General features: G+C 58.2%; 1 protein-coding gene across 1 annotated transcript; it reads left to right on the forward strand.

Moving 5' to 3' along the window:
- Positions 1-9,508: 9,508 nt before the first annotated feature.
- Positions 9,509-11,867, forward strand: LOC100844261 (bZIP transcription factor 11-like). Its single transcript, XM_024459918.1, has one exon. It carries the CDS (start codon positions 11,251-11,253, stop codon positions 11,629-11,631), a length of 381 nt encoding a protein of 126 aa, XP_024315686.1. The 5' UTR covers positions 9,509-11,250; the 3' UTR covers positions 11,632-11,867.
- Positions 11,868-12,068: the final 201 nt, after the last annotated feature.

Raw genomic sequence — 12,068 nt, forward strand, 5'->3', positions numbered from 1 at the left:
GACCCGGTGCGTGCTCAGCTTCTCCTGCATCTTGGGGTCGCAGACGTTGATGGTGAACGTGTTGATGATGGCGGCAGCCTCCGCCTCCGGAATGGAGTAGAAGAGACTAGAGAAACGGTTGACGAAACTCTGCAACGTCTCTCCCGGCTTCTGCACCGTGGTGTGCAGCTCCGCCATGGTTCCCGGGCGCTTGTAGCCTCCCTGGAACGCGCTCACAAACTGCTCGCACAAGTCAGCCCATGAGGCTATGGACCCAGCAAGCAGGTTGAGCAACCAAGTTCTCGCCGATCCTTTGAGCAACATCGGGAACCAGTTGGCCCTGACCTTGTCGTCGGCGCCAATGGCGTGCATCCCCAACGTGTAGGTCAGGAGGAAATCCTTAGGGTTTACGGTCCCATCGTACGTCCCAAGCGCTGGCGCTCAAAACTTGCGGGGCTATGTTACCCGGCGCAGCTCGCGGGTGAACGCGGCGCAGCTGTCCTCAGCACCCATGTGAGCATCCTCCTGCTCCTCTGGACGCTGGCGCTCTGCCTCACGCCGGTGCCAGCGCTCCAGGTGCTGGCGGAGGTCTTCCTGTTGGCAGGCGTTCAAGACGCCCCGCGCGTCGCCCCGCGTGACGGTAGGTGACGAATCCTCGGCTCCCGGCCCTCCCTGTGGGGGAGGGTTTTCTCCCTACCCCGAGACACAAGGCGCGTCTCCGCGTCCCGGGTTCTGCCCCTGGTCAGGGCGGCCTCGCCTTGCAGCTGTTGGGCGGCGAGCGCGAGGAGCGCATCCAGCTCCGCACCCCACGCCTCGTGCGCCGGCGGGCCCTGCTGCGGCTCGTAGCGCCCCATGATGCGCGCGCCGATGATGGCTTATGTCGGGGTTTGGGCTGGAGGCGGCCGATTCTCCGACCGGCTGCCCTCCGCCCTGCCCCCCGGCGCACTCGGGTGGGTAGGGTGCGATCCCGACGGCATCGCTCACGACGCGGTGTGCTCGTGGCGCAACTGCCGCTCCGCGTCTTCGGCCCGCGAGTTGGCCGCTTGCGCGACTGGCTCCGGCGCGGGGAGCCGCCGGCCCCCTCAGTCGGTTGTCCGCCGACGGCCGAGGACGCGGGGGTAGCAGCTGCGACTGCTGCACCCGAGAGGGCTCAGGGTTCTCCTGGCCCTGCGACGCGGGTTGCACGTCGTGTGACCGTGTGAGCGCCGCTGGGGCACCACGTGGATCAATCCGAGAGTCACCAGCCCGCTTAGGAGGCATGAAGGCTGGTCCTGTCGGTGAAAACGGCGATGCCGATGTAGCTGCAGACGACGGCGTCGGCGGTCTCCGGAGAGCTATCCAGACGCGCCCCCTACCCGGCGCGCCAGATGTCGTAGCCCGGGGCGTAGACACTGGGGGTGCGCGACACCCCCTTTTAGGTTCGGTAGAGGGCAACGGGGATCGCTCTGGCGATCGCCGGCGAGGCCAATGTCAAGCGTGAGGATGCACACGATCGTTTTACCCAGGTTCGGGCCACCCTGAGGTGTAAAATCCTACGTCCTGCTTCAGTGTTCTTATTAGCCAGTGAATAAGGGTTTACAGGTTGCCGAGGGAGTTCCCGGGCATTCTCTCCTTTTCTCCCAAAGGCTACTGGCTATTCTCTGCTAAAACTAGTAAGGAACTGAACCCTTTGACCATTGGCAACGGCCCTCCTTTTATACTCAAGGGGATACCACAGGTGCCTTGGTGCATGGATGACAAATGGCGAGCATAGAACTCGAGCAGCTTGCCCTCGCTGCGCTGGCCTGCATGCATGGTGAGTAGCCTTGCAGCTAGAATTCACACCGGACCAGTCACTGTAGGCTGACTAGACGGGGAATCCCCTTTCTGTCGAAGCATTAAATACTTGCTTGCGCTTCACTCCTTGCCCTGACGAAGCCTGCGCATAGGGAACCCGCCGGGCGGCCACGTGGCATCGATGCTCTGTCCGCCTGGTACCGTACTTGTAGCGAGCGCCCGCGCCCGGGGACACCCTCCCAGGCAAGTGACCTTCCCGGGGAGCGCCCAAACGGGGATTCCGTTGTTGCCTTCCAGGGCAACCCCCGCAGCCTGGCTAGCCCTGTCGGGCTGGTGGCTTGCCGGGCAGCTTGTGCGGTGCTGTCCGAGGTGCTATCCTTCCGGGGAGCGGGTGAGGCGACCCACGCGTCATGCAACGGTGGTACCCCAGGTGCCACTGGTGCGACACTCTGCATCCGCTCCACCACTTCGTCGATGAACTTTCCCACTGCCTTGGTGTAGGAGGGACTGTCCTCGCTGTCCGACCACGCGTCCAGCAGTGCCTCGAAAGGGAAGTCGGGGTGGTAGTAGTGCACCCGGGGGAGGATCGTCTCGGCTATCTCCCCCTTGCAAAACTTGGAGATCCACACGTCCAACGCCCCGAGCTTCCCCACCATGTCGAAGAAGAATGGGATCAGGGTGCTGACGTCCATGCCGTCCACCTTCGCCGCCTGCAGCTCGAACCTCGGCTGTAGCTCGCGTACGTCCTAGGCCATTTCAAGCAACTTCTTGGTCTCCCTCTGCCGCTGCTCCACCAACTTGTCGTGGTTGCTACGCGAGGACACCACCACGAGCTTGGCCTTCCGGAGGAGTTCTGTCAGCCGCACGATCTCCTTGGCCTTGCCCAAGTTGTCCTCGTCAATCCTGACGAGCTCGCCCTGGGCGGTGGTCAGCTCGGACTCGAGATGGGCGCTCCTTTCCTTGGCGGAATTGAGCTCCCCCATGAGTTCGCGCTCCCGGGTTTGGACCTTCTCCCGCAGCTCCTTCTCCCGCCGTGCCGACGCCGCTGCCGCGTCCTCCGCGGCCTTAGCCTGCTCCTCCAGCTTCACGCACAACGCCTGGAGTTGGGAGGAGTAGCCGCTGACCAGCTCGCTCTTCTCGTTGAGGCGATCTTGAGCGGTTGCTAGCACGTCCTCGTGCTCCTTGTTGGCCTTCTCCCGCGCCGCGGCCAGCGAGTCCAATACTTGCTGGTGCTCGGCGCGTTGGGCCTCCAACTACCGCTGGAGCTCCGCCTCGGGGACGACTGGCGTTGTGGCCTCTTGCCTGGCCTGTCGGACTAGCTAGGTCTCCTCCCTTAGCCGGGAGAGCTCTTGCCGCTTCCTCCCGATGTCCTGCCGCACTTCACCCAACTGAAGCTTCGCGAGCTCATGGTGCTCCCTCACATTGTTGAACAAGGTGACGAATGCCAGTTGCTGCTCCTTGATGGCATCGAGGAACCAGTGCCCCTGATCGTAGATACTTGGGTCCCAAGTGATTGGGTCCCAAGTCGTCCCGGCAAGGATGCCGAGGTCTGGGCTGGAGGTAGCGGCGGACGACGACGAGACCCCAGCTGCCATGGTCTGGCCGTGTGGAGCATCGTCCCCTTGCAGGGGGGCTGCCTGCTGCTCCCCTACCACGTCTTCCTCCACACCCGTGCCCATGGGTTGCGGGTCTGGTGGAGGGGCCGCGCCCCCGGCAAGAGTCGTCTCCTGCTGGACAGCCGCGGGACCCGCGCCCCCGGCCTGCGAGGCCGGGGACGTGCTGCCGAGCCCCACTCCGGTAGCGGAGGTGGGCGCCACCACCGTTGTGTCTGGGACGGCGGGGCTTGGCACGGGAGCCACCTCCGACTCGTCCTCCTGTTGAACTATTAAAGGGATGACGATTAATCGCCTATAGTTCGACAAGGTATATCGTGAGGCAAAAGGGACTAAGACGTATGTCACATTGGAAGGTACGTCGTCATGACTCGATGGTACTTGGGAGTCGGCACGTTCTCCTAGGAGCCGCTACCGATTGATCGATTGTGAGTCGGACTCCAATCGTGTCCAAGTCGCCATGAGCCTGCGGGGTCACACACTTAAGAGCGGGAGCAAGTATTTGGTCGGGTTGGACCCGAACTGGAATTGGGCTGACAATGCGAGTTGGACTCGCAGGGTAGATGGGCCACAAGGCTTGGAGCCCACTTCCACTCGATATATAAGCAGGGGCGTGGGATGCCTAAGGGGAACGGTTTTTCCACTCTCATGCGTTGAGAACCCTAGCCCGATTCAGTTCAACCGTCGCACCGGACCTAGCAGTCCGCCGCCGGAGCTCCTCCTCGCACGTGTGGATACCGGCAGAGGTGCTGTACGTTCAGCACTTCGACGATCGCGGGATTGGATCGGCTGGATCGGATCGAGGGACTGCACTGCATCAAGGCGCCGCATCAATAATCCGCAACTGCGCGTCTAGTGGTAATCCTCGTGGCCTTCTACCTCGGCTAGATCTTGGGAGTTCGCGTAGGAAAAGTTTTTGTTTATCTCTACGCGCCCCTTCACCTCCAACTCAACGTCATCGGCGTCAGAGGTGAGGTCGATCACCGTACCATCCGCCCCCGTGGTGGGCGCATTGGGACCTGCGACAAGAGAAAAATAAGTTACTTCAAGCACAGCTGAGGCACCCGGCGACGAATGCAAGGGAGTTCTGGATGAGTACCTTGCGGGGTTGCCGCGCTTGCGGGGGGAGATTTGTTCCCCCCCTGCCCCGGCTTCTGTTGCCGTGCTGCCCCCTGCAAGCTAGGTTTCACCTGCAAGCCAAGGTAATCGCACGGTTAAGGGTTAACGTGCAGAAGGAGCATGAACTGTGGAGTCAGGGGTGGGGTCTGTACCTACTGCGGGCTCCTCCTCCTCTTGGACCGGGTTGGCGGCAGGCGTAGTGGCGGCGCCGCTGGCCCTCGTGCCTATCTGACTGGCACTAACGCTGGCCCTGGTGCGCGGCTTCTTGCTTGGCGCAGCGGGTGCAGTGTCGGTTTTCCCCCTCTTGCCGGCTCCCGCCGGGGCACCGTCCCTGCAAGGCATTAACAAAGAAGCAAAGGAATCAAGGCAAGCACAAACTTGTAAATAAAAGGGGAAGAGAAATGTCAGCTTACCTTGGGCGGTTGAGCTTGAGAAAGTAGCCCGTGAAGATCCACCGCTTGGCCGGGACCGCGGACCCTCGTGGCGTTGCGGCCGCCCCAATTGCCGCGGAAGCCACTGAGGCGCCTGTGGCCGTTGCGGAGGTAGCCGCTGCCGTCGGCGCTGCCGACGCAACCGGGGCAGCTGCGGCAGCGGGACTCACGGGAGATGAACTCCTGCCGGCTGCTCCTGCCGCCGGCGCTCTTGATCGTCGCACCAGCGGCACATCGTCCTCGTCCTCCACCTCCACCTCAGGGACGGCCGTCTGGGCTCCAGTAACACCGCCAGCCTTGTCGCCGGAGGACTCGTCGCTGGGCCAGCTAGGATCCGATCCCCCCTCGCTCTCCTCGGCAACTTGCTTCCCACGGGAGGCGGGTGGCGGAGGCTGCGGGGCTGAAACTGGGGGATCGGACATCAGCCCCCACTCGTTGCAGAGTAGGTAGCTGCCGACAATGTCGTGGAGGCCCGCGACGCTGGTGTGAAGGGATGGAGCCCCCGGGGGCAGCTCCGTGAATGGGGCATCCTCGCCGATGATTCTCTTCACCCACCCCCAGATCACCTCCGGCAGCACACCCGCGCTTTGTAGGCGTGTGGTGTCCCCAGGCCCCGTGTACATCCACGCGGGGCGAGACCGCAGCTACAGCAGCGTGAGGCGCCGGCTAATGTAGGTGCACGTCACGTCCAGATCGGTGAGCCCCGCTAGCCGCAGGGCCTTGATCTTCTTGACGATGGGAAGGAGCTCCGCGTCCCGGCTATAGCGGTCCCGCCAGCTGCTGTTACTCGCCGGCAGCTCGGTGGGTGTATGGATAAACTCGTCGGGCTCATCCACGCAAACCCAAGACCAGTCCGCGCACCACACCTTCTCGATCTTCTTCTCGGTCCGCACGATGAACTCCGATTTCATCTTGTCGCGGGTGCGGAACAAGATCCCTGACAACATCGCTCCCGTCTGCTCGACGCGCGGGTAGAAGTAATGGCGGAACAACGCCACTGACGGCATCACCCCGACAAACCCCTCAGAGAGAAATTGGAAGACAGCGAGAAGGAAGAGAGATGTGGGGTGGAGCTGCGCAACTTTGAGCTGGTACGCCGCCATGAGAGCATGGAGAAAAAGGGAGAACGGAGGCACGAACCCAGCAAGAATGAAGCGGGCGAACACCCGGAAGTCGTTGTCCTGGTGGTCGCCGCCGGCAGGGAAGATGAGCGTCTCGCCGTACTTGTTGAACGAGGAGGCGACGGCGTGCCGAATCTTGTCGACCCCCTCGCCATTGTAGCCGGGCTTGAAGAAGGCCCACTTGGCCCTCATTTCCCGGTTCCTCTGCTCCCTCTCCGACGGAGGCTTCTTGGGAGCTTTCTCGCCCTTGTCGCCCGCAGAGCTTGTGGAACACTTCCCCCTCTTGGGGACCTTGGGCGCCATAGGGAATGTGGGTGGCGATTGGCAGGATTAGGGGCACGAAGAGGGATGGGGATGAGGAGGGAGGACTGGGGTCTAAGTGATTGCCCCCTAGCACAGCGGTGGGGTTTTATGGCACCCTAGCGCTGAGCAACGGTCACGTCCGCACCCTACGGGTGTGCTGGGGCTAACTGCGTTTTAAGGGGGGAATGTGCGACGTGGCCTTAACCACCCGCAGTTAAGGGGAAGGTTCGGGCGAAAATCTCGCCCCCACCACTCTGCCCGTAACGGCGGAGTCCCTGGAGCAGCACATCGTCAGGAACCCGAAACGACTTGGGACCCACGCGTCGATCAGGGCGTAGCCCGGCAACCGACCAAGGATGATTTCGCCCGAAAACAGGCGTTGCCGGCCAATGCCCGGGGGCTACTGTCGCACCAGTGGCACCCGGGGTACCACCATTGTTCAACGCGTGGGTCGCCTTACTAGCTCCCCGCCAGGACGGCACCCTAGGCAGCACAGTGCGAGCTGCTCGGGAAGCCACCAGCCCGGCAGGAGCCTGGGAAGGGGGCTATCCTGGAGTAGGACTAGCCGGGCTGTAGGGGTTACCCTGGATGACAGCGTGAAGTTCCCCGTCAGGACCCCCCCCCCCCGGGGAAGCTCACTTGCCGGGGAGGGTGTCTCCCGACGCAGGCGCTTGCAATAGGGCCAGTGCCCAGTGCAGGCAGAGTATCGACGCCACGTGGCTGCCCGGCAGGCTCCTTTTGTGCAGGGCTGGTCGGAGCGTGAAGTGTGGCACAAGTGAAGCATTAAGTAGCTCGCAGTGAATCTAGGGCATGTATCGCCCTAGCTACAGTGCTTTGTACCGTGCATGCATGCCAGCGCAGCAAAGGCAAGCTACCTAGGGTCTTTGTTCGGCGCGTGTCCAAAAGCGCGTCCCTCATGCAGACCGAGGCAACTGTGGTATCCCCTTCAGTATAAAAGGAGGACCAGCGCCACCGATCAAAGTGTTCCAGTTTTTCTAAGGTTGGACTCTAGTTGGGTTAGAATTCCTAAAGATTTAGTCCAGAAATAGCAAGTAGCCACTTAGCATAAAGGAAGAGAGCGCCCGGGGACTTCCCCGGCAACCTGTAAACACTTGTTCATTGGATAATACACACTCAGAAGCAGGACGTAGGGTTTTACACCTTCGGGTGGCCCGAACCTAGGTAAACTGGCTTGTTCTTTGCTACGCTCGTCATTGGCCTTGCCGGCGATCGCCGGAGCGATCCCCATCGCCCACTGCCGAACCTAAAAGGGGGGCCCAGCATCCCCGGTGTCTAAGCCCCGGGCTACGACAACCGTAAATAACCCATTTGAATTAAGTTTCCAAGAAAAAGAATCTGAATCGGCAGAAAGGCGAACCATCATTAAACGGTGGACTAAATGTAACCAAATGTCCATTTATCCCCTATCAGTGTACGTCTAAAGCCAATATTCAGAGGAACAGATGACAGAACAGTCGCAACCAAAATACTTTTTCGTTGCACAATATTATATAATGATGGATATTGCTGGGCAAGAGGTCTATCAGCTAGCCAAGTATCTTCCCAAAACCGAGTGCTCATTCCATTCCCAACAATAAAAGAACCTCGATTAAAAAAGGCCATCTTAACTCGCATAAGCCCTTTCCAGAATGGGGAGTCTGCGGCCATAGCCTGAACTTGAGAAAGAGTTTTATAATGAAGATATTTATTATGTAGCACCTCTTGCCACATACCCTCCTCATTAAGAAGATTAAACAGCCAGTTGCTGAGTAAACACACATTTTTAGTATCCAAAAACTCGATCCCCAACCCCCTTGTTCTTTAGGCCGACAAATAACATTCCACTTTGTTAAACGATATTTTCGTTTATACTCGTCACCTTGCCAAAAAAAATTGGATGTACAAAAATCATGACGCTTCCGTGCCCCATTCAAGGGGAGCAACCTAGCGAAAGAAAGAGGAAAAAAACAACCAAACCAGAAAAGAGGAGATAAACAGGTAACCAAAGCTAGGCAGCTGACTACAATCACGGCATCAGAGGAGCTCCACGAGCAAAGGACCAGAGTTGACAGGACTCAGTGATTCGCTGGGTAAGAATGCCCTTGGTCATGTCCGATTCCTGAAAAATCCTTCTGTTCCTTTCAAGCCAGATTTCCCAGAGGGTCATAACAGCAATGGAGCGAACATGGCGATCCTGGCCATTAATCATGTCGCAGAACCAACGGAATGCAGAGCATGGCAAACTCCAGTTCGCCGGTCGGAGGCATGGGAGATTGAAGTTCAGCCCGACCGAATCCCAGATGGAAAGAGCCCATGGGCATTCAAAGCAGAGGTGGTTTGCTGTTTCCAAGTTCCTATGGCAGAGCTGACAGAAATAGGCATTAGGCCAGCCCCTAGCCAGGAGGGCATCTGCCGTGAGAAGCCGCTGCTTAGCGAGGAGCCACAGGAAGAATTTGCATTTTGACGGCGCTTTAATTTGCCAGATTTCAGATTTGAAATTGGTCTTAACAGCTCCCAGGAACTGTACCTCGTAGGCCGAGGCTGCTGAGTATGATCCAGATTGGGAGAGACGCCAGGAGAACGAGTCTCTGCCGGGGGTGAGCACCACCAGGTTTGCTCTGTTCCACAAATCAACAAATTCATGGAAATTACCCGCATGAACCTTCCCACGAAGATCGCTTATCAGCGGCCATTTCGCAGAGCATCAGCCACCGATCTGTTCTTCCGGGAGGACAGCTTAAATAAGGATGGCATGGTGATCCGAGGGGCAACTCCAAGCCAACTGTCGTTCCAAAAGGACGCAGGGGTGCCATCAGCAATCAGGACAGAGGTCGCGACCGCGAACAGCTCTCGATCGATGTCAGAGCAAGGAAGAGGCAGTCCGACCCAAGGCTTGTCCGGCCAGACACGCTCGTACCAGAGCCATCTTATCCGAAGGGCACGACCGAACAGAGTCAGGTCAGGGATTCCCAAGCCCCCGAGCTCGAGAGGACGGCAAACGGCGCGCCACGAAACCTTGCACTGGCCGCCGGTGGCCTCCGGCTTGCCGGCCCACAGCCAGCCACGGCGCAGCCGGTCACAGTCTTTAATGAACCAAGCAGGCAGCTGAAGTGTCATCATCGTGTAAGTTGGTATGGCAGAGAGAACTGAACGAAGGAGCACAAGGCGCCCGGCACTGGACATGAAACTGCTCTTCCAGGCAGCCAATTTACTTCCCATCTTGTCGAGCAGCGGTTGCAGATCGATCTTGCGCGGCTTGCGAGTAGATAGTGGCATGCCCAGATAGCGGCAGGGAAGGGCCGCCTGCTGAACACTCAGCGGTTGAAGGATATCCGCAACATCAATGCCTTCACACCGGATAGGATACGCCGCACACTTGGAGAAGTTTATCACCAATCCCGACACCTCCCCAAATATCTTGAGGATGTCGCGGACCACCAACATTTCCTCCTTGACAGGCTTCAAAAATACAGCCGCATCGTCCGCATAGAGGGAAGTGCGAATGAAGGTGCTGCGCCCTGGGAGCCTCGAGAGAGCACCAGCCTCAGTAGCAAGGGAGAAGAGCCGCTGAAGGGGTTCCGTCGCCAAAATGAAGAGGTGGGAGACCAGCGGACCTGGGCAGCCATTCAGGAGGACACGAGAGGAGGAAGTGGAGAGAGTTTTGTTCCATACGGCACGGTATGATTTCTGGTATTCTACTACCGGATGAATTACTGTTTTTTTAGGGGTAAAACACTGGATGAATTACTGGTGAATTTCACGTCTGTGTCGCCGTCACTCCTCGGGCCTCACGCAGCTGGGTAGCCTGACTTGAGAGTTGAGACCCAGGGGCCAGGGCAGGCGCAGTGCAACTTCGCAGCAACCAACGGCCCAATGCACGTCCTGCCCCTGGCTGGCCGCCGTGTGTGTGTTCCTTCTTCCCCTCCTGGAATCCGCAGCAGACACCTAACCTGAGATTCCAACGACCTTTTGGCTCCTCCTCCACTCGCTGCTTTTCCCGTCTCTTTCTCCACCACCACCGCACCACGCCTTTAGCTTTGGTTCTCCCCCCCACCTCCGCACCCACTTAACTCCTAAGCAAACCCTCCTCCCCCGCGGCTATAAATTGCGCCCCTCGTCCAAGCCCCAATTCCCTTTTCTTCCTCCCCCTTCCCCCCTCCCCAGAGACTCGACTCGATCGATTGCTGGATTGCAGGACAGCGCCACTCTGCTGCTGCTGTTGCTGTTGACCTCACCACCACTGCCCGGCTCCAACTTTCAAGTTTGAACCCTGCCTTGTCATTCATAGCCACCTACACCTTTAGTTCCCTGTGCCTTGGAGATTCTGTCTCGTCTCTGAGTACCTCATCATACAACCTGCAGCAGCTATATAGTCTTTTCCAGGCAAAACTCTGCCGGAATTCTTGACGAGAAACGTTGCTGTTCAGGCCGTCACTCTGCCGAAATTTCCAGCCAGAAAATCTCCTTGTTCAGGGCGTCACTCTGCCGAAATTTCCAGTCGTACAAACTTACTTTCCAGGGTGATACTCTGCTCAAAAAAAATTTCACCAAGAATTGTTTGCTTTGTGAGGGAGAAACTCTGTCCGATTTCCCAGTAGAAAACCTTGTCTTTTGAGGGGAAACTCTGCCGAAATTTTGCCATAAACCAGCTGATCTCCAACTCCGTACATGCTCATGTTTTTCTATCCTCCGTGTTTATGATAACATCCACCGTCCTCGTCCAGTCCTTCTCCGTCGTCTTCCTCTACTGGTTCTACGTCTTCTCATAATCAACCTGCAAACTCCAATTAACCTGCGGCCGACTGTTATTACTGTTGTTATAAGATTGATCGGTTAGTTTAAGAAACAAGTAAAATCAAGTGGTAAAGCTAGAGCTTTGTGTACGTTGTACTGTAAGAAGAGATAGAAATGGCTTCTCCCGGCATCACGACGTCATCGGCCGGGTCAGTAGGGGCGGCGACACCGGCGGTGGCGCTGACGGAGGAGAGGAAGCGGAAGCGCAAGGAGTCGAACCGGCTGTCGGCGCAGCGGTCGCGCGCGCGCAAGCAGAGGCAGGTGGACGACCTGGAGGCGCAGGTGGCCGCGATGCGCGCACGGAACTGCGCCATGGCCGCGGCCGCGAACGAGGCCGAGCGCCTGTGCGCGGCAGTCCAGGCCGAGAACGCGCTCCTCAGCGCCCGGGCGCTGGAGCTCTCGGCGCGGCTCGAGTCCCTCACCGACCTCATCCAGTGCATGGACGCCGTCATGTACTCCAACAACAACACCAACAACAACAGCTACTACTACTAGATCGTGCTATATGCCATGGCATCATGTTAATTAGTACCTCATATAAGCTCTCTATGGCTAGCCGGCCGTTTATGTTGATGTGTATCTATGCCTGCTTGTGTTTTCTTAGCTAGCTAGTCTGTGTTATTGGTGGGCAAAGGGCCAAGGAGGAGTTGTGCGTCGTGTGACTTTATAGTGTGACATGGACGTGAACAACAATATATGTGTGGTTAACTTGGATGCCCTTGTGGAACAAACAACTCTACGCGTATCTTCTATTCTTTTTCCGCTAAAGCTGTTCACATCTCTCTCTCTCCTCTCTGATGGAGAATAGGATGGACGGCCGCAAGTTGATTCATAGCCGTGGAAATGCTATGTACGTGTACAACAAAGAATTCTCCACAAAGGCCTAGCTAGTCCATGTATATATGGCTGACAAGTGGCTTATAAATATCACA

This window comes from Brachypodium distachyon, chromosome 2, assembly GCF_000005505.3.
Source record: "Brachypodium distachyon strain Bd21 chromosome 2, Brachypodium_distachyon_v3.0, whole genome shotgun sequence".
NCBI classification, from domain to species: domain Eukaryota; kingdom Viridiplantae; phylum Streptophyta; class Magnoliopsida; order Poales; family Poaceae; genus Brachypodium; species Brachypodium distachyon.

What these genes read in the sequence shown, in the direction of transcription:
- LOC100844261 (XM_024459918.1), top strand. Translation starts at nt 11,251, where the DNA reads ATGGCTTCTCCCGGCATCACGACGTCATCGGCCGGGTCAGTAGGGGCG.